Source organism: Hyperolius riggenbachi, chromosome 7 (genome assembly GCF_040937935.1).
Source record: "Hyperolius riggenbachi isolate aHypRig1 chromosome 7, aHypRig1.pri, whole genome shotgun sequence".
Taxonomy (NCBI): domain Eukaryota; kingdom Metazoa; phylum Chordata; class Amphibia; order Anura; family Hyperoliidae; genus Hyperolius; species Hyperolius riggenbachi.
The window spans coordinates 116975257-116996749 of record NC_090652.1 but is presented as its reverse complement, the minus strand read 5'-3'; the positions used below and the strand labels follow the sequence as shown (position 1 = coordinate 116996749).

The following is a 21493-nucleotide window of genomic DNA, read 5'->3' as shown; positions in this document are numbered from 1 at the left end:
CTGGCGTCACCTGTCACCATGGACTATTCCAGTACCCCGTCGCCGTCAGTGTGTCCTCAGGGCACACTGTGTTACACACACACGTTGAAAAAAATTACAGCACACAAAAAATATATGCTGACTTCTTTATTTACATTTATTTTACATTGATTAAAGAGGTTTCCTCAAAAATGTAATCTTTGATAGAATTCCTTTAAGGAAGATAGTGGGGCTTCTATATAAAGACAGACTCTTCAAATGTTAAGCAGCTGCCCGGATTATCCTCCAGTCAGGTTTTTGCATGAGCTGCTCCACTTGGTCCAGTTTTCCCTACACCTCACTTTAAGAAATCAGCCCCTGTGAGCAACTGATAGCCAGCAGAATACTATAGCTACAAAAACTGTAGTGTACTGTATCTACAAAAACTGCTTTAGATGTTCAGGAAGTGCATTGGGCTGCTGCATAATAACAAAAAACTTTTTTTTACTCTTTAGCAAAGACATGTTTACCAAGATGGAAATTATTGGTCAGTTTAATCTGGGATTCATAATAACTAAGCTGGAATCTGATCTCTTCATTATTGACCAGCATGCGACAGACGAGAAGTACAACTTTGAGATGCTACAGCAGAACACTGTGTTACAGGGGCAGAGGCTCATCCTGTAAGTAGGACATGCACTGTGAGAATGTTTCACCCTGTCGTATACTCGCTTGATATAACAAAGCACTCAGAACTCTCCTTATAGCTGCATACCTCCAGTGTGTTCACAGTGCTGCCATAAATGAACCTGCTAGTGACTCAGCGGTGGCTGACCTACTAACCTGCCATCCAAGGGAGTGAGCTGGCATAATAATCTCAAGTTTCCTTAAAGAAGCAGGAAACTGGGCATAAATTGGTCCCTTTATGGAAACCAGTAAAGGAAAAATAAGTACATTTTCCTTACGCATTGACTGATGCTATACTCACAAGAATTGCAGAAGCCATGGCCAGTTCTAGTATGAACCTGCTAATGAAGCTGTCTGGAGGGCAGCAGTAGATCTGAGGAACATCAAGAGCAAGGGGTTGTGAGACTTATAAACTCAATTAACCCTTTCTAATCCTGTCAGACTACTGTATGTCTCTGACATTGGCCTTTACCTGGCTGACACAGGAAAAATGGCTGCCGCTAGAGGGCACTATTTCCAGATAAAATCCATCAAAGAGTTAGAGACTAAAGGTGCGTACACACGTCTGATTTTTCCAAACGACCGGTTGAGTCAAATTGGGCGTGTGTACAAACGGTTGTTCAGCTGGTAACGCTGGTTTTGACGGATCTGCTGGGCAGATCGGTAAAATCCAGTCTTATCAGCTGAATGATCGTTTGTACACACGCTGGATTTAACATCCAAACAACCGGTCGTGTGTATGTACCTTAAGTCAGCCCTAACCTTTGCTGCATTGTTTTAGCTCACTGCTAGGGGCACCATTACCCGGTCTAGTCCAGCAAGGCGTCATTCACCTGCACACACTGCCCGCCTAATACCATTATTATGCTATCTGTCTGCAATGGGGGTGGAGCTACAGTGCATGAACTGGAGTCGTCCCTGTCCCCCAATGATGCTGGATCACCTCCTCCCTCTAGTCCGAGTACGTAGAGACCCTTACAGCTCTTTACCAGATCAATCACCCATGCGCCCCCATCGCAAAGTTGGATTGGAATGGGTTAACGCTTAGTGTGATGAGATAAATGTATGTATATAAATAATACCAATCCTACTGGGAATTTACTTTACTTTTGTTTTGTTTTTTTCTTGCTGTGAGTGTTAGGGCTCTTTTCCAGTAGCTGCGATCTGCTTCAAAAAGCGTGTCACTGCAGTTATGCCGATCGCAAAGAGCACCGCAAAACAACATGGTCAGTATGATGATCATGTTTCGCTAGCCTGATTCGTTTCTTTCTGAATCGCAGTCGCCAGCCTGCGCAATTCTTGGCACGATCGGGCTCTGTTCCCGACGGCTACTGCGTAAATTCGGCGAGTGGAAATTGTGGGTTGAGTAATCACAGTGTACTGTGAATGCACGTGCGATCGCGCTTCACAGTGGAAAAGGCCCATTACTAACCCAGTGCTATAGATCCCTGTCTCAAGGCAGATGAACTACGACTGCAGCCCAATACTTGTGTACGGCTATGACAAGTATGTCTGACCACCAGGAAGAGATAAGATGACCAGGAGGTCAAATACCCAGGCTGAACGCAAAGATGTGTGAACAATGTGGCTAAACACGTTTGACTTTGACATATTTGGCCAGTTTTGTAATTATGATTTTAGTTTTGTGAATCCAGCAAGCCAGGAAAGCTTGCACAATATCCAGTTCAATCTCTGTGATCAGCAGACTGCTATGGTAAAGCTGGCCATAAATCGATGTATGGCCAGATTGACCATCAGATGGATTCCTCTCTGATCAAATCTGATTAGAGATGGATTTATTGCCTGGCCACACACTGCACAGCGTTTTCCAAAGATTTCAGCATGAAACCTATTGGAAATCGTCCTTGTGCCTCCACCTGCTGGGGTGCCCCCCCCCCCCAATGATTAAGTGTCTCCCCCCAGCTTGTGCTCAGTGTTTTTAAAGTCTCACCTCTCTGCCTGCATGACTCCTAGCCTCCTCCTTGGAGTTTAGCATCACTAAGGGTGCTAGTACCCTGTGACTTAGCGAATGTTGTGACGTCACACATGCATCAGTGTCACGTGGTGCAGGCCCTCGCAGTGACTGTGGACTCTCAAGGCCAGGAGTCGCCTTGGCAGAGAGGTGAGACTTTAAAACAAAGAGAACGGGGGTAATTAATTCATTTTTTTTTAAAGAAACCAGATACTTACCTAAGAAGAGGGGAGGCTCTGGGTCCTAGTGAGCTTCCTCTCTCCTCTCCCGGTACCCTCGGTGCAGTGGCAGCTCCCCTGTTTAAATCCCCCGCTGCGGGGGACTTCGGGAAGTGTGCGTGAGCTGAGTCCTCTCGAAGACAGGTCGCTTCATACTGCGCATTTGCGTGAGAGAGGGCACTTGCTCACACATGCGCAGTGTGGAGCCCGCCCGTCTTCGGGAGCATTCGGGCTCCTGAAGACTTTACAAAGTCACCTTTGCCCTTAAGCGAGCAGTATTTGACCAAATTACTAATTTTGTCAGCATGCACACAGCTTATGCTGGTGTATGTGCATGGTGCGCATGGATACATTACGTTAGCTCCCTTGTGCGATTGGTATGATGCGCTATCTGTCCCAGGAGAGGACGTCAGGATGTGTGCTCCTAATCCCTAGATAGGTTTGATGCAATGAATGTTTGCATGTCTGTACTATGCATGTTACAGGGCCAGAGTTAGGACACCTATGTTTACCTGGGTACTTCTGCGCAGTATAGGTGACTAAGCATAAAAATGCATTCTTCTGTGAACTAAGACCCCGGCTTTTAACTTAGCTGTAGGGATAATAGTGGTGCCTGGATGAGTGAATCTGTGAATGCATTTGTTTGAACATTTGCATGCGAGAGTGCGAAGGGTTAATATATTTTTGTCATTAGGACCCAGAACCTTCCCTCTCCTTAGGTAAGTATCTGGGTCTTTACTTTAAAATTACAGTACTTCTAGTACTTGCAAATATTACCAGTAAATGATAATTATTAATAATAATTTAGTTCATACTTTTTCCTCTACCAGACCTCAGAAACTGAACTTGACATCAGTCAATGAGTGTATACTTATGGACAACTTGGAAATCTTCAAGAAAAATGGTTTTGATTTCACCTTTGATGAAGATGGTAAGTGTGAGAGAACTGGTACAAACTTTATTTTCTGCAGTAAAAGTTCAACTTAAAGAACAGCTCCGCCTGGAATTGACTTCTGCCAATAAGTCTGTGATAGTCTGCAAGCTTGGACACTGATCTCTTTTGTTGCAGGCTAATATGTTCTTCATAAACTGCTATAGAGAATATATATTCTAGGAAGCCTGCCTACACACATCCAATTTTGATTGGCCAATGATTGGTCATTTTTACCACCTCTATGTAGTATGAGAGCTTACCTACACAATCTTCATAGTATTCAAAACGTTTTGGGCCTCATACTACATGGAAGTGGTAAAATCGGTGAATCAGAATTGGATGTTTGTACGTTCTGGCTATTGACAAATCTGTACAACCTTGGCATGGAACTCTCGCCCTAGGGTTTAAGTCCTGATCCCTGTAGGACAGCTTTCAGTGTTTGTGTACCCAGCTTAACCATTGCTTTCCCAAGATATAAATTCAGAAGTGCTAAAAGAAGAAGTGGTGAATGCATTTGAGTAAACTTGTGGGCATTAGTCTATTTTAGAGGACTCAACAGGAAACCTTATAGGGAAATTCCACTAACATGATTAGGTGCTGTGTTTGGAGAACTGTTACCTATGAAATTTTCTGCTGCGTCCCCTAAACTAGACTAGCGCCACCTTGTGTATGGCAATCACAATCTGCACACTAAAGGCAGCTTGTACTTGGCACAGCCAGACTATTATCTAACGTGTGCACAACTAAAGGCTGATCACTTTGTTCAGAAGACAGCAGTAAGTGATTTGGGGTGAGTTACTTTTTTACAGGAATGCTAAAGTGAAGCTAAACTTCATCAGTCCTTTGTCTGCTAGTAAAAGGGTAATGATATAAGGCATGCTGAATGCACACTGTATGAGTAATAACTACTCTTCAGCAATTTGTTATATGATGCTCATGTTGTTTTTCAGCCCCAGTAATGGAAAGAGTGAAATTAGTTTCCTTGCCTACCAGCAAAAACTGGACATTTGGCCAGCAGGACATCGAGGAACTCATCTTTATGCTAAGTGACTCCCCAGGAGTGATGTGTAGACCCTCCCGTGTCAGGCAGATGTTTGCCTCACGAGCATGCAGAAAGTCTGTAAGTAATACAAGCATGTATTTCAGTCTTGCATGGCTATACAGCTTGTTCTATGTTAGTGCTCAACAAGACAAAACGGGTGAGTGCCTTGCCCCGAAACCAGGCGCCCCATAGCAGCAATGTAATGCTGCGCGGGACACATAAGGGTAATTCAGGGCTCCGACGGTTGCCAGACCCCGAATGACATGCAACAACTCGGAGGGGAATGGTAACACCGCCGAGGAGTTTTGCTGCAGCAGGGAGAGCTGTCATTCTCTCCCGGCGCCCAACTCACTGCCGGCTCAGCAGTACGTATGCGAACAAGAGGCCGAGTGCATTTATTAGTGATTATGCCAGATGTGGGCTGTGCAGCTTTCTTGCTGTGATGCTGATTTCACAGAACTAATGCGAAGAGAACTGGAGTCAATATTTGTGGGGAAACCAAGAAACCTAAAGAGTATGGTATGGGCATATATCTGCCCTGCTCCCTGTATCTGATAGAGTAGTTTATGCTAAAGCCTAAACAAACCTCCCAAATTACATAACATTGTACACCCCGTGGTGCTTCACTCATATTTGCTTCTGAAGGTCCTACAACCTGAAGTCATTTGACCTGTTTTTCGGCTCTGACTGTTACTTTTCTGACTTATTTCCCTCCCACAATCCCTTGCATCATGTGTACATTGTTCACGCCACTCAATACATGAGAAAGAAGTCTGTGGGCTGTAAAAGCCATGTCTCCAGCAAAGGTAGCAGCAAGGAAGTGGGAAGTTTGTGTACCTGGGGACGCTGGGAAAATTGGGCACTGTGTAGACCACAATATTAATTGTGGCTACAGTGGCGCCTAGTGGACAAATTTGGCCCCGGATGCAACATATATAGGCAAAGTGCCGCAGCAGTGGAGGGACCAAAAGCAACAGAGACTGGTGTAGATATCAGTGGCGGGGGTAAGTTACCGGGTGCAAGAAGCCGTACCTTGGGGGGGGGGGTAATGTTTAGGAGTAGGTAGGGGTAGGATTGTGTTAGGAATAGGTAGGGGTAGGTTAGAGTTAGGCGTGAATAGCAGCAGGTTAGTGTTGGGAGTAGATAGAATGTTAGAGTGAGAGAAAGTTATGTATAGTGATAATAGAATATCAGTAAAATTACAGATATGCTATTATCGGAATTATTCAGGGCCCAATAGTAGAATATTGTCCATATTGCCGATATGATATTCTACTTAGGGCTTCACCCTGCGCCCAAACTTGAGTGGAACAAGCACCACGCCTCCTCCCAGAAGTCAATGTAGGAGGCTGGGCCATGGTGATAACAAAGCAGCCTGCCTCTATGAGCCAGTCTCAGGGCTAGTTCAGACTTGCTGTTCACCGGTGATCAGCAAAGCACTGCTACTAATGTATCCCTATGGACACATTCACACTGCAGTAGTTGCGATTTTGATCAATTGCAAACGTGCTGCATGCAGCGTTTCAGGGGCGATTGCGCTGTGATTCTTGTTCTATTGAACAGGAATCACAAGCGTGAATCGCAAGATTTTGCCAGCAAATCGCAGAGCTGATCGCGGGCTAGCGGCGCTCCCAGCACCGAGTGTGAACCAACCCTCATTGTTTTTTACACCCATGCTCCTTACTCAGCATCACTAAACATACAGTAAAACTACATTTGTATGTATGACTGATACCGTTCTGCTCTACACAGGTAATGATTGGGACAGCGCTAAATCTGCATGAAATGAAGAAACTAGTTGCCCACATGGGAGAAATAGAACACCCATGGAATTGTCCACACGGGAGACCTACAATGAGGCACATTGCAAGCCTGGATATCATCTCACCGGACTGACTTTTATATTTTTTTCCATATCTGAACAAATCGGTAGATTGCAGATACATTATGGACTATGCATAATACCTGGTACACACCATGCAATTTCCCGGCAGATTGATGGGTTGAATCGCTAATTTTCAGTTTTGTTTAAAAGTGAAACCTAATCAACCTGCCGGGCGTTATCGATTCGACCCATTGACCTGACAGGGCATTGCATAGTGTGTACCAGGCGTAACATCCCTGTTTAGACTGTTTTATAGCTTGTTGCTCTTGAAGCCATCATACCTTTTTAAAATGGTAACAAGCACTTCAAAATGAGGCTTATTTACAAAAACCAGAGCAAATTCCCACAGCGGTAATTTCGATGCTTACTGACGTAGTCTGCTTGTCCTGGAAAACTGCTAGTTGCTATAGGAACATGCCACTTCCCCTTGCTTCAGATTTTATGCCTTTGCCCTTGTTTTCTCCAGTAAATGGAGTGATCACTGAGCTAGTAATGTGGCAGTTGTTTTATTTTGTATATAACAGTATATTGAAATAAATTATTTTACTTTTAATATGTCTCTATATCTTCAAAATATTTATAAATCTTACAGTATTTATCTGTTTATTAGGCAAATTATGGAGGTTTCTGGTATAAAAGGACGACTTAAGCTATGTAACCCCAGCAGTTGACATTTGTCAGCTAAAATATATAATTTGCGATGGTTTTAGATGATAATTTACTGTTTGCATTTTATTTTTTTAATTTCATGAATTTGAAATGACACACTCTACCAGCCCAGGATCAAGTTATGATAACACAAGTCATGCAGTTGTATTGAGGATGCTGGAATGATAATTAATAATTCCTTTTTTTTCGTATAGCGATTTTCTCCTGTCGGACTCAAAGCGCTTGCAAGGCAGCCACTAGAGCGCAGTCAGTAGGCAGTAGCAGCGTTAGGGAGTCTTGCCCAATGAACTCCTTACTGAATAGGTGCTTGCTTACTGAACAGGCAGAGCTGAGATTTTAACCCAGATCTCCTATGTCAGAGGCAGAGCCCTTAACCATTACACTATCCATGCACTTTGTGGGGGTATGTAAAAACAGGACTGAGGATTTGGGGTCAGAGCAATTATGGGTACCTGAAAGTCAGAGTCGGTTGTTTCAAAAAATTGAAAATTCAAAAGATTTTTGTACCAACTGCACAGCCCTGGTAAGAATAAAGCGTAATGGAGAACAGAGGCGCCAAAACAATAAAATCAATATATTAAAAGGTTTAAAAATGCTTAGGAGTTACCTCCTGCAAGCAGACACAATAAGCTGTGTATTCAAAAACAAAGTAGATTTATTGGTACACTCCAGGAGACATTCGCAACGCGTTTCACAGGTTTCAACCCGCTTCCTCAGGCAATAGTTAGTAGGAGTACACAACAGCAGTCTGTCTGGGTAGCACCAGAGTCGGTAGTTTCAATAAATTGAAAATTCAAAAGAGTTTTGTACCAACTGCACAGCCCTGGTAAGAATAAGACTAAGGAGACGGAGTCGAGGAGCCGGAGCAATTTTGGGTACCCGTAGTTGGTGGTTTTATAAACTGAGAAGTTAGTTGAATTACTTTTGTACCGACTCCACAGTCCTGGTAAAAAAACAAAACAAGGGGGACATACTTTTCACATTAGTGGTCCTTTAATGGTGGACCTATATTGCAGAAAAATGTTGTTCCTACAAATTTTAAAGAACATCTGAAATGAGACGAATATGAAGAAGGCTGCCATATTTATTTTCTTTTTAAACAATACCAGTTGCCTGGCAGCCCTGCTGGTGTACTTGGCTGCAGTAGTGTCTGAATAATACGTTATCATTTTGATAATTATGGGTACAGGGAAGGTTCAGGGACGCTGCAAAAAAAAAAAAATCCACATCCACTTACCTGGGGCTTCCTCCAGCCCGTGGCAGGCAGGAGGTGCCCTCGGCGGTCAGGTCGGGCCTCTTCTGCGCTCCATTGTGCGTCCACAGCGGTGCGCTGACGTCATCGGACGTCCTCCGGGCTCTACTGCGCAGGCTCAGAACTACTGAGCCTGCGCAGTACAGCCCGGGGGACGTCCGATGACGTCAGCACGCCGGCGTGGAACGCACAATGGAGCGCAGAAGAGGCCTGGCCAGGTCGGGTCGGCCACCGGGAGCCTGCGGAGCGGCGCCGAGGGCATCTCCTGCCTGCCACGGGCTGGAGGAAGCCCCAGGTAAGTGGATGTGGATTTTTATTTTTTTTGTAGTGTCCCTGAACCTTCCCTGTAAGAAACCCCCAAAATATTAGTTAGAATATTCTTCAATATTCCCCCCAATATTCCCTGAACGCAGAGTGTGGTGCTGGAATATCTTTTTGTCTATAGTTTTTTCTGTCAACTGAGAGACTTCTCAGACTTGGTCACAGTTACCCCCCCATCACATCTTATGGGGGGGGGGGGGGTGTTTAACTGTGACCAAGTCCGAGAAGTCTCTCAGTTGACAGAAAAAACTACAGACAAAAAGATATTCCAGCACCACACTCTGCGTTCAGGCTGGTTTTACACTTGTAGATTGAGGCGCTCGCACCGCAGGACCAGCCCTTATATGGCCCTGCCTTTATACTACCCGGGGCCACACTGTGGTGCCAGGGTCATATGCATAGCACTGCCCCCGTTCAGTGACTTACTCCCTTGTATTGTGCTCCCATTTACACTTACTGCGTGACTTGTATTGCTGCATAATCTGTGTAGTAGGCACGGATGTGGTGGTTTGCATACTTACGGCGCACCGTGTCAAGTGTGCAAATCTCTATAGACTTGCATTGCCCTTGCAGCAGAGAAGCCTAACATGGGGCGAGGCAGGCCACAAGTGTAAAAGGGCGTCAGTTTTGCAGAACTGTAAGTATTTTAACCACTTCCGTACCAGCAGTCTTTGCCCCCTTAAGGACCAGAGACTGCTGGTACGGTAAACCGCCACCTCCCGAAGAATCGTCGCAATAATTTGCCGGTCACACCATTCTGTACTCGCCGCAGGTCCCTTTCTCTGCTGCCCCTATAACGGCAGAGCGCTTTGCGCTGGTCAGGAGCCACTTTCATTGGCTCCTGACCCTGTCAATCAATGTAAGCCAATGGGATTCGCTTACAGTGATGACAGGGCCAGGAGCCAATGAAAATGATTGGCTTACAGTGATGACAGGGCCAGGAGCCAATGAAAATGGCTCCTGACCTGCTCACAGAGACGTCAGGGCGAGTGTATTGCGGTGGGGAGAAACCGGCGCGGTCGGCAGTAATGGCGGGGAAAAGCGATTCAGCAGGACAATGAATCTACGTCCAGTCAGAGCAGCTGCACCACCTGCTGGACATAGATTCATACTGCGTCTGTCCGGAACCAGTTAAAGATTGATCTTTTTATAATATGGAAAATAAATAAGAATAATAATGTCATACTTTTTCTTTAGATTCAGCATTAAAGTACACCTGTAATTAGAGAACTACTGAGGCTGCCATCTTTGTTCTCTTTCTATAAATGTTGATATGTGGATTGTCATGCTGATACACTAGCTGGAAATACTTTCTAAATCAAGAATCTCATATCACTCTGGTGCTTTTAGGCTAGTTACACACCAGGACGTTGCGTTTAGGGGACGTTGTAGGGCACATAACGTGCCCCTAACACAACGCCTGGTGCTCTCTGGTGTGGATGTCGAAGTGAGCCGCGTTGTGCAGCTCACTCTGGCGTCCGTGATGCGTACTCTTGGACACATGCGGCATCACGTGGTCCCGCCCGGCCAATCGCCGCACAGAGCGGCCGCTCCAGGAAGTAAACACTGCACGTCACTGAGTGCAGTGAATATTAATTAGCCGTGTGCCCGACCGCTCTCCCCTCCTCCCCAACATGACTGAGCATGTGCAAACAGTCTAACGCGGCTTAGCCGCGTAGAACGCACAGCATGCAGCACTTTGCTGTGTTACAATGTAACGCAAGGTGGGCAGTGTGAACAGCCCACTTGTGTTACATTGCTGTGCGTTGGGGGAGCGTTACAGGCTGCACTAACGTGCGCCTGTAACGTCCCTGTATGCAAGAAGCCTTAAAGGACAACTTAAGTGAGAGGATTATGAAAGCTGCTATATTTTCCTTTTAAACAATACCAGTTGCCTGGAAACCCTGCTGATCTATTTGGCTACAGTAATGTCTGAAAAACAACAAACATGCATGCAGCTAATCTTGTCAGATCTGACAATTATGTCAGAAACATCTGATCTGCATGCTTGTTCAGGTCTATGGCTAAAAGTATTAGAGGCAGAGGAGGATCAGCAGAATAGCCAGGTAACTGGTATTGCTTAAAAGGAAATAAATGTGCCAGCCTCCATATACCTCTCGCTTCAGTTGTCCTTTAAGCGAGAATACCAATTATATATTTGCTAAGCGTGGGTAACTAAATTGAATTGTATATGCTGTACATAAGGGGCTTACTTATATTATCTGCCGCATTGTTAAAATTTCAAATTAATGGCCACCTCATACAGATTTGCTCTACTTCTACTCCTGTGTCTGGTTACATGAGATGTTCAAAAAATATAAAGACACTGTATGGAAATCACTGGTATGGATATGATACTGCGGACTCTTAATTCCAGGCATAACTTATCTCCCAGCCAATCAGGCAGGCTCCACGAACCCATCTTCTCTGTTGGGTTGAAGGATTTCTTGCAACTGCATCCCATCTCCCACAATCTTAGATCAAAAGGTTATAATAACGCATTCCTATGAAACTGCCACCGGGAGATTTGGGCGCTGGGTAAAGCCGATAAATGGCTAATCCCTGCTCCTGCACAAGTCCCGGTAGCTTTAATTACTATTCTCACTCCAGCTATTGCTGGTGGCTGAATTACAGTGCTTTAGAGTAATTTGTGCTCCGTCTTGACGGGCCCCCATCTCACTCACTGAGCGCTGCCATAGCCGTAATTCCTATTAAGGCCTATGGTGGCGCCGGCAGCGCCCAAATCTCCTATGCTGTTTTGACAGCGCTTGCTAATAACTTGGTTACGCATAGAGCCTCCCTTAGGCCCCTTTTACACTTAGGCTTCGATTCATCAAGACTTATCGAATTGGTTAACGACAGTTTGGTAGCATACCGAATTCGTTAAGTTGATTTCAGGATTCATCAAATTTATCTACAGCTGTTAGCGTTAGTGATGCGTTAAAACGGAAGAAAGTGCAATTCATGAAAATGAAAGTGGGCGTGGTTTAACGTTACATTTAAGATGAGTTATCTCCTTCACTGCTCTGTCGTTATTCCTGTCAGATCATTGCTGACAGAGAAGATGGAGCCATTTGAAGTGGTTCTGTATCAGCTGCGAGTGATTCAAAGGCGCAGAAGGGCAAGAATAAGGTCTAGAACCATATCAATTTGCAAGAGAATAGATTTATTTGCTATACCAGGACATCTGCATTTCTCTTTAATCATCTTGTAAGAGAACACAGGCAGTGCCAGGGTTAACTAATTTGCTAGCTGCACTATATTTTTTTAGATAAGGCTCCTATCAAGCCGTAGCTGGCGAAATTGTGGGATTGTCCCAAGCCACTTCCAGAATCCTAGTCCAGGTGTTAAGCCCTATTCAGAATGTTGCTATGTGATGTTCAAAGGACTGCCTTTTACCCACAATTCCATGGGAATCTTATGGTCTTGTGTTAAATTACCACTGTAAAATGGAAATATCGACACGTTACCGAATGGTTACAGAATTATTATCGATATTTTATCGAATTCACACCGAATGCGGAAAAACCTTCATGAATACAACTAGAAATTGATAAACTTTGAATTCGGTAATTTAACAAACTGGAAAAAGTTATCTCAAAGACAATGATGAATCGGGGCATTAATCAGTTGCTCTGTTATAACTGAAAGAAAACTGATTTTCAAAGTAATGCCCATGTTTTCCTATGGCACCTTTCACACTTAACGCATTTTAACTGAAATCTTTTTCATAATGCACTGCTATGGAAAAAAAACGCATACTAATGCACACTAACGTGTACTAACGCACACCAACTGATTAAGTGTAAATGGGCCTTAAGCTTCTTTTCCACGAGCAGTTGAACTGTGTGCTCTGCAAGCAGTTTCCAGGCAGCAGCAGCAAGCAGTTGTGAGAGTTTGAGAGGCATTTCACTGTCTATCAACTGCCCGAAAAGAGGCCTTAAAGGGGAACTGAAGTAAGAGGTATACGGAGGCTGCCATATTTATTTCCTTTTAATCCATACCAGTTTCCTTGCTGGTCTATTTCTCTGCAGTAGTATCTGAATAACACAAGAAACAAGCATGCAGCTAGTCTTGTCAGATATGACTTTAAAGTCTGAAACACCTGATCTGCTGCATGCTTCTTCAGGGGCTATGGCTAATAGTATTAGAGGCAGAGGATCAGCAGGGCTGCCAGGCAACTGGTATTGATTAAAAGGAAATACATATGGCAGCCTCCGTATACCTCTTACTTCAGTTCCCCTTTAAAGGAAAACTTAACTGAGAGGGATATGGATGTTTCCTTTTAAATAATACCAGTTGCTTGTCAGTCCTGCTGATCTCTTTGGCTGCAGTAGTGGCTGAATCCCACACCTGAAACCAGCATGCAGCTAATCTAGTCTGACTTCAGTCAGAGCACCTGATCTGCATGCTTGTTGAGGGGCTGTGGCTAAAAGTATTAGAGACACAGGATCAGCAGGAGAGTCCGGCAACTGGTATTACTTTAAAAGGAAATTTCATATCCTTCTCAGTTTAGGTTCCCTTTAAAACCTTTGGAGCCAGAGTCTTTTGTCTTGCTGTCCCTACACCTTGGAACTTAGTCAGGACATCTCCATCCCTGAAAGCATTTATAGAGACACTTAAGCCCCTCCCCCCCACCCCCCCGACCTCAACTGGGGCTTCTACTAGCCCCTTGCAGCTGTCCCATGCCTTTGCAGTCACTCATGGATCCTCCTGTCCCCCGCTGCCAGCTGCTTTTACTTTGCCGAAAGGCCTGGCCACGTGTAGTTTTCTACGGGTTCCCTTCCGCAATATCGTCCTTCGCAGGGCACTTTTGCGGACGGGAATATGTAAAAGAAGATGCGTGGCCAGGCCTGCGCAGGCGCAGTAAGCCTGTTACCCAAAAATGAAGGTAGCTGGCGGTGGGGGACAGGAGGATCCGATCGTGACTGCGAGAGCACGGGACAGCTGCTGGGGGCTGGTAGAAGCCCCAGGTGAGTAAAACTTTTTTGTTTTTGGATTAAGGATCCCTTTAAGTCCAAAATAAAAATCAGTGTGGCCAGTGGCTATCCGTCCCTTTAGGTGGTCAGTCCAGCCAAACCCTGTGACCCTCCATGTGATAATCAATGAACCCGAAATCTGACTGGCCCACCATGGGCTTCATTCAGTATTTTTCTTCCCCGATTCAGGGAATGATAAACAGGAAGTGCATTGGATCAGCCCAAATGCACGTTGCCTACAATTTGCATTACAGAGGCGCTTAGCTTGAATCCTTGTGCAGATTGTTTGATACTCCTCCCTATATTGCCTGATGAAGCGGGGTTGAACCTGTGAAATGCGTTGCATTTCTTTTTGGAGTTCCTAATAAATGTGTTTGACTGTCTGAATCGCAGTCGTTGTCGTGTCTGCTTGAGGGAGGTAAGACCACCACTTCCTCCTTCAATTTTGCCATTTAAATTGGTTTTTAAGCTCATTTAATCTAATCTTATACTTTTGGCGCCTCTGTTCATTGTATACAATTTGCATTAAAGCTAGGATTATAGGTAACTCGTTGACCATCTCTACTGGTCACACATGCCACAAAGAATTAATGAACAAATGGCATGATTTCACTATTCATATCCCATTAGTTATTAAAGGAAATTCTAAGTGAAATGTAATGTGGCCAGTTACTTACCCAGGGCTTCTTCCAGCCCCTTGAAGTCCTCCTGGTTCCTCACTGTCATTCCGCACCGCTTCGTTCCTCTGCTGTCCCTCTTCGAGCGCTGCATATGCAACCCCATGCTGGACACCTCCTCCATTGCTCTCCCGTAGCCCAAGGGTGTTCTGCACTTGCACAGTAAGGGCCTGAGCCCACTAACACAGTAGTGTCCACTTTTCAGCAACACATCAATGTAACAGATGCCAAAAAGCAGAGAGATGCAGACACAACTGTGTTAGTGGGCTCGGGCCCCAAGTAAGAAGTGTTACTGCGCAGAACGCTCCCGGCATGGAATCGCAATCTAGAAGGTGCACGGCCGGCACTGTGCATGCACAGTGGCCAGTGACTGACTAAGTCATCCAGCTTTTAGAGTGGACAGTGGAGAAGAGCAGCACGGAATGACAGCAGGGGGCCAGGACTTCAGGGGGCTGAAAGTTTCAGATAAGTAACTGGCCACATAATTCAGTTAAACAGGAAAAAAAAGTGCTTAATTTTTACAATAATTATTTATAAATAATTTAGTCAATGTTTGCCTGTTGTGAAATTTTTCCTGATTTACATTCTGACATTTATCACATGGTGGCATTTTTACTGCCAGAGTCCTGACTTGAATCCAATTGAGAATCTTTGGAGAGAGCTCAAGATCAGGGTGATGGCAAGAAGACCCTCCAACCTGAAAGATTTGAAGCTCACTGTTAAATATGAATGGGCAAAAATACCTGTGGAGACATGCAAAAACCTGGTCTGCAATTCTAGGAAGCGATTGATTGCTGTAATAGCCAATAAAGGCTTTTCTATTGGTTATCGAGAAGGGTATGAACAATTTTGGACTGGACACTTTTTGCTCAAATGTAAATAAAAGCTGAGATTTTTTTTGCCCACAATAATTCCTCTTGTACATCGTCTATTATCTTTTGCGAGACACCTCTGTCATTTCCCATCAAATAAATACTTGCTGGTTGATTAAAAATAACAATAACCATTTCAGCCTGCGGGTATTTTTCACCTTATGGACGAGAGGAATTTTCCGCTTTCAGTGCTCTTCCCTTTCATTCTCCAATGACTTTATCACTACTTATAACAAAGAAATGATCTATACCTTGTTTTTTCCACCACCGATTAGGCCTTATTTGGATGGTACATTATGTTAAAGGGACACTTAAGTCTGTGTAAAAAAATGAGTTTTACTCACCTGGGGCTTCCAGCAGCCCCCTGCAGCTGTCCGGTGCCCACTCTATGCTGCTATATGATATATGCTATAGCAGCACAGAGGGCGCTATTGTGGCCGGGAATGCGAAGAATCACTCGCGTTCCCAGCCTGTCGGCTCCTGTCGCCGAAACCGGAAGTGGCTGCCGGCAGGGCCAGGAGCATCTGATGGAGTCTATGTGGGCACCGGACAGCTGCAGGGGGCTGCTGGAAGCCCCAGGTGAGTAAAACTTTTTTTTTTACACAGACTTAAGTGTCCCTTTAAGAATTATTTTATTCTAAATGCATTTTGACAGGAATAATATGGAAAAAAATATCAATATTTTTCGGCCATCATAGTTTTAAAATAATACATGCTACCGTAATTAAAATCCACACATTTTATTTGCCCATTTGTCCTGGTTATTGCAACGTTAAAATGATATCCCTAGTATAATGTATGGTGACAATAATTTATTTGGAAATAAAGGTGCATTTTTGTCAGTTTTACATCCATCACTAATTTTTAGCCCATAAATGTATAATAATATTGTCCTCTTGACATACATACATATTTTTTTATTCCCTAATGTCTGTAGATGTAATTTTACTATTTGGCCACAAGATGTCTCCACTGAGCAAAATACTATGTAGCGTACAAGTACGCTACATAGGAAACAATGCGTTGCTACATTGTTACTAGGGAATTGAGGCAGGTTTCAATGGAAGCTTGCAACACGGATGGGCTGCGGGAAAATTAATGAATGGGAACAAAGTTCATAAATCTAACGATCGGGCGGCGGAAGGAAGCGCGGTGGCTCTATTTAAGAATAAACACTGTTGTTGAACAAAAACAGTGTTTATTCTCGGCGGACATGCTCGGATTGGCACAGGGGACTTTTGTCCCCTGCACCCAATCCCCTCTACATTCGGAAACATCGCGATTGCGGGCATCTGCCCACAGGATCGCCCGCACAGCCCCCCAAGCTGCAGGGACGTGACTATCGCATCCCTGTGGCTCTAGCAGCTGCGGACGTGAAGCCCACTTCCGCATGGCATAAATGGTTAAATAACTATTGCGAAAATCTTAAAATTTAAAACACATACAAATAAGAAGTACATTTCTTCCAGAGTAAAATGAGCCATACTTTACTTCTCCTATATTGCTGTCACTTAGGCTGCTTACACACTAAGACGTTACAGGCGCACGTTAGTGCGCCTGTAACGCTCCCCCAACGCACAGCAATGTAACACAAGTGGGCTGTTCACACAGCCCACGTTGCGTTACATGTAACGCTGCACGTTCTCCGGAAAGTGCAGCATGCTACAGCGTTACAGCGACTATAGCCGCGTTAGACTGTTTGCACATGCGCAGTGGGGGGCGGAGAGGAGGTGGGGAGAGCCAGCTACAGTAGCCGCGCACATGGCTACTTAATATTCTGTAGCACCACTGAAAAAAGGAGCGTCATGGGGCGGAATATTCAACTAAGGTGAACACTACCTCAATATACTTAGCATCAACATTCAGGGCTCGTTTCCACTAGTGCGGCGTGCGTCTCGTAGACGCACGCCGGCACTGAGCGGGTGGGCGGGATCGCAGGCGATTCCCATCAGCCGTGCCATGCACGGCTATGGGAATCGCAGCCTCCGCCGCGAATTCTGTGGGGGTTTCCGGCCGAATCGCTACTGCAAGCGATTCGGCCGGCGGCGCCGTTGTCCCCTATGGCAGAGTTTCCCCGCGCGATTTGCCTGCGGGGAAACTCTGCGGATTCGCGGCCGTTTCCGCGAGAGTGGAAACGGGCCCTTACTGTTTAAAGTATGCACCATGCCAACAAAAATAGACCAATTATATACACAAAGAAAAAGATTGGCTCTTGGGTGCATACAAAAAACGTTTTATTTTTCAGCAAAAGGCATAAATATCTCTACAAACGTGTCATATCTAAAAACCTAAGAACAAGACCACCCTACACCCCACCAGATACCCCAAGGGAGGCTGCAGTCCTCCTTAATAGTGTTGTCCGGATCATGAACGATTCGGATCTTTGATCCGAATCTATTTTGTGAGTCGAACATCCGAATCATCAAAATGAGTGATTCGGATCGCAAAAAGGGGTGGGGCCAGGAGCGACACGCCCCCTCTCAGCTGGCAGCGGGGTCCTGGAAGCAGAGCAGAGATGGATCGCTCTGTTGGAGGGGACTCAGGGGAGGCAGCCTTGCAGGGACAGGTAGAGGGGACATGGGTGCCACTGCCAGATATGTGTAGAGCACACATACTGGCTGAAATGTGCTGCTCATTATAGGCTGTCTGTTCTAAAGTTGTACACAGTGACTTTTGGCTCAGCACAGCTCAGTAACTTTGCAGGCACTGTGATTGCCGGGCAATCTGATCCTCCTGCACTCGCTCTAAACAGCTGCACTTATCTTCTGGGAATGCATTGGGGAATGCTTTCTTTCACTGTGCGATGTTTCCATTCAAGGTATACAGATGAACATGTAGGTGAAATATATGTAAAGCATATGATTGCAGCATGTGGGTATTGTGTGCAAACAAACATTTCTGCTCTCTGCTCGTCCCTGCTATCTTCTCTGTCCACTCCCTGCCCTCTGTCCATCTTCTCCCCTTCTCTGTGTGTCCACCCCCCTCTCCTTCTCCTGTCCTGCTAGTCATTTCACCCCCGAATGCTTCCCTTGTAAAATGATCCGAGATTCGGATCAAAGATTCGGATCATTTCAATGATCCGATTCGAATCATCCGGATCATTGAAAAGATCCGAACTTCCCATCTCTACTCCTGAATGGCCAAAAAATGGGAAGCAACAAAGCTGAAGTCCTGATATTATAGCGCTACTTAATATTCACTGCACTGGCGGCCGCTGATTGGCCGGCGGGACCATGTGATGCGGAGTGTCTCGCTCCGCATCACGTGGTCCCGCTGGCCAATCAGCGCCACTCTGGGAGACATTATAGGAATCGAGCCGCCTAACGCGGCTCACTCTACCGTCCTCACTTGCAGCACCATACGTTGTGTTAGGTGCACGTTATGCGACCTTAACGTAGCACCTAACGCAACGTCTTGGTGTACAAATAGCCTTACAGTAGGTAGTAGAAATCTGACATTACCGACAGGTTTTGGGTTAGTCCATCTCTTCATGGGGGATTCTCAGCATGGCCTTTATTCTTTATAAAGACATTCCCTGAAAAAGATTTATACAATGCTGGACAGTCTCCCTGCTCATCGTACACTTTTTTGGCAGTTGGACGGAGCAACTGCCATTCACTAAGTGCTTTTAAGAATAAAGAAAACCCTAAGAACCCCCTATGAGAAAATGGGCTAGTCCAAAATCTGTCAGTAATGTCAGATTTCTACTACTTACTGTAAGTGACAGCAACATAGCAGAAAAGTAATTTATGGCTCATTTAACTCTGGAAGAAAGGTACTTATGATGTGCCTGATGAAGGCTGCAAGGCCGAAAGCTTGCTTTTTCTTTTTAGTTAGCCAATAAATGGTATCATCCTAATTTAAAACGTCTTGCTTTTATTTTGTATATGTTAACATGTATTTTAAGATTTTCAGACAAAGTCAAATTTTGTAAAAATTTAAGTCAAATGTTGTCCAGGGGTATGAATAATTATGTGCAGCACTGTGCATGTACATAAGCACTGTGCATGTACATATATTTTTACACGGAAAATCTACACCAGTTTTGAAAGAATGACAAATTATGAATTAAAGCAGGACAGGGGTGTTTGAATTGTCTTCAAGGGAAGGATCTTCCATGTTTGGAGCTAGGATCTGCAGCAATGACCCCATGCACGTGTGTGCTCCCAGCAGCAGCAGGAATTGCACGCAGTGAACATGAGGTGAAGGCGCAATCCTCTAGTACCGCCTTGCACACACGGTTTCCCTTTCCTTTCAGGATCGTGACCGCTCACTGGAGGCCATGTGACGTCTCCCGTAGCCCCACCCCTGGAAGTGTCCGCCCAGCCGGTGTGGTTACCCGGATGTAGGCAGTGAGCGGAGAACGTCATTGTTCCACACGCACCGCCCGGCAACGAGAGGAGAGCGATGGAGGCAGCCGGGGACTCCTCGCGGCGATAATTCGGACCAGCACGTTGAGGTGGGTGGTGTGTGCGGAGGAGGCCGGGCAGATGGGCAGCTGAGGGGAGGCCGGGTAGTGCGGCGAGGCCTCTGCCGGCTTTTCAGGCCTGAGTATAGCTCTGTATGCCGGCTGGGCGAGCGGGGCCCGATTCAATGGAACCCCTACCGTCCTGTGGGATGCGACCTCTGTGTCCTCAGCCCCCACCCCCTGTGCTGGCCATACCCGGCGAGGGGACGTGATGTATGGAAGCGGCGGGTCTCCCCTTTCCCTACACCCCACTCATTATTCACAGTACATTGGCCGATCCCCAGCCAGGAATGGGGAGTGCCCGGCTCATTAACACAGCGGGGTGATCCCAGGTGACCAGCCAGGAAGGAAGGTGCATCAAGCAATGTGCAGCCTTTCTGTCACCCAGCAATGATCGGCGTGCGATTAGTAGAGTCTGCTGGAGGCTGGGCTGTCTCCACTGATGCTGCTAGGGAACAATGATGGTTCATTCATTAAGAATGCAGCCCTCCTGACCACTGAGGCACAGAATGTATGAGGAGAGAGAGCACAGCCATGTGCTGTCCTTGCTGGTGATTGGGCTCTTTTTACTCATAACTAGCAATGAAATTCCTTTCGGCGCTCAGTGGATGAGAATATGGATGGGGCCATGTGCTGTCGGGGTTTCCTAGGATATGGGACTGTCTTGTACTTGATCTGCCTTCTCTGGGTGCTAAAGAACAATGACATTCCTATTGGATTAGACAGCAGTAGCCGTGCTCAGAAATGGAGACTGCATGGAGAATGAAAAGTGTATGCAACATTACTGTGACTGTATTTACTTTAAAAATCCTTAATAAAAAACTATTGAAACCGAAAAGTGTATGCAAATAACTCATGATGCTCCAGAACCACTAACTGTGATGGCATATGTAGTGATATGTTAATATACCTTTTAAAACACCTTTCCTGAGCTATACATGTTTTTTACCCTCCTCTTGCAAGGTGTTTTACAGTAAACTAACATACTACTGTGTGTGGTCTAATTTGTTTGCTCTGCTTCAGGTATTTTTTTTTTTTTAAATTAAAGGAACACTATCAAAGTGTTCTAAAATGATAATGTACAAATAATGTCTAAGTAGCTGTGTAAACATTTTCCGGTACTATTCTGTTAGTCGGGTGCAACCACTAGGTGGCGTTAATTACTATTCGAGTACATTTGAAATCGGCGCCAGTAGACTTGGGCGCAGGATACAGCGCTATATGGCTGATCCTGCTTCTGCACAAGTCCGGGCCGATTTAATTACTATTCCCCTTCCAGGCCGCCATGGATAGTGGGGGAATGAAATAATTCGGCTTCCATCGTTTGCTGGAGGCCGAATTATTGTGTTTTTTAAGCAACTTCGGCTCTGTCTTCTGACGGAGCCGACGTTACTCACCGAGCGCCACTATAGACTGATTCCCATAACAGTCTATGGCAGCGCTGGCTGCGCCCAAATCTAGCTGCGCTGAAAAGCACTGCTCCGTTACTATTCCCCCTCCAGGCTGCCGTGGATAGTTGGAAAAGATTTAACTCTGGTGGAGTTTTATCGCCACCTAGT

The 21493-nt window shown here is 45.4% G+C and overlaps 2 protein-coding genes across 2 annotated transcripts in view; both read left to right on the top strand.

Moving 5' to 3' along the window:
• PMS2 (PMS1 homolog 2, mismatch repair system component) overlaps positions 1-7249 on the top strand; it is a 58822-nt gene extending 51573 nt beyond the window's left edge. The window contains exons 12-15 of the mRNA XM_068244562.1: positions 474-641; positions 3666-3766; positions 4720-4889; positions 6564-7249. Coding sequence (XP_068100663.1) covers positions 474-641; positions 3666-3766; positions 4720-4889; positions 6564-6707 — 583 coding nt within the window. The 3' untranslated portion in view covers positions 6708-7249. The remainder of the gene's footprint in view (positions 1-473; positions 642-3665; positions 3767-4719; positions 4890-6563) is intronic.
• Positions 7250-19779: 12530 nt separating this feature from the next.
• USP42 (ubiquitin specific peptidase 42) overlaps positions 19780-21493 on the top strand; it is a 69318-nt gene continuing 67604 nt past the window's right edge. The window contains exon 1 of the mRNA XM_068247316.1: positions 19780-19925. The gene's annotated coding sequence lies outside the window, so the exon portion shown is untranslated. The remainder of the gene's footprint in view (positions 19926-21493) is intronic.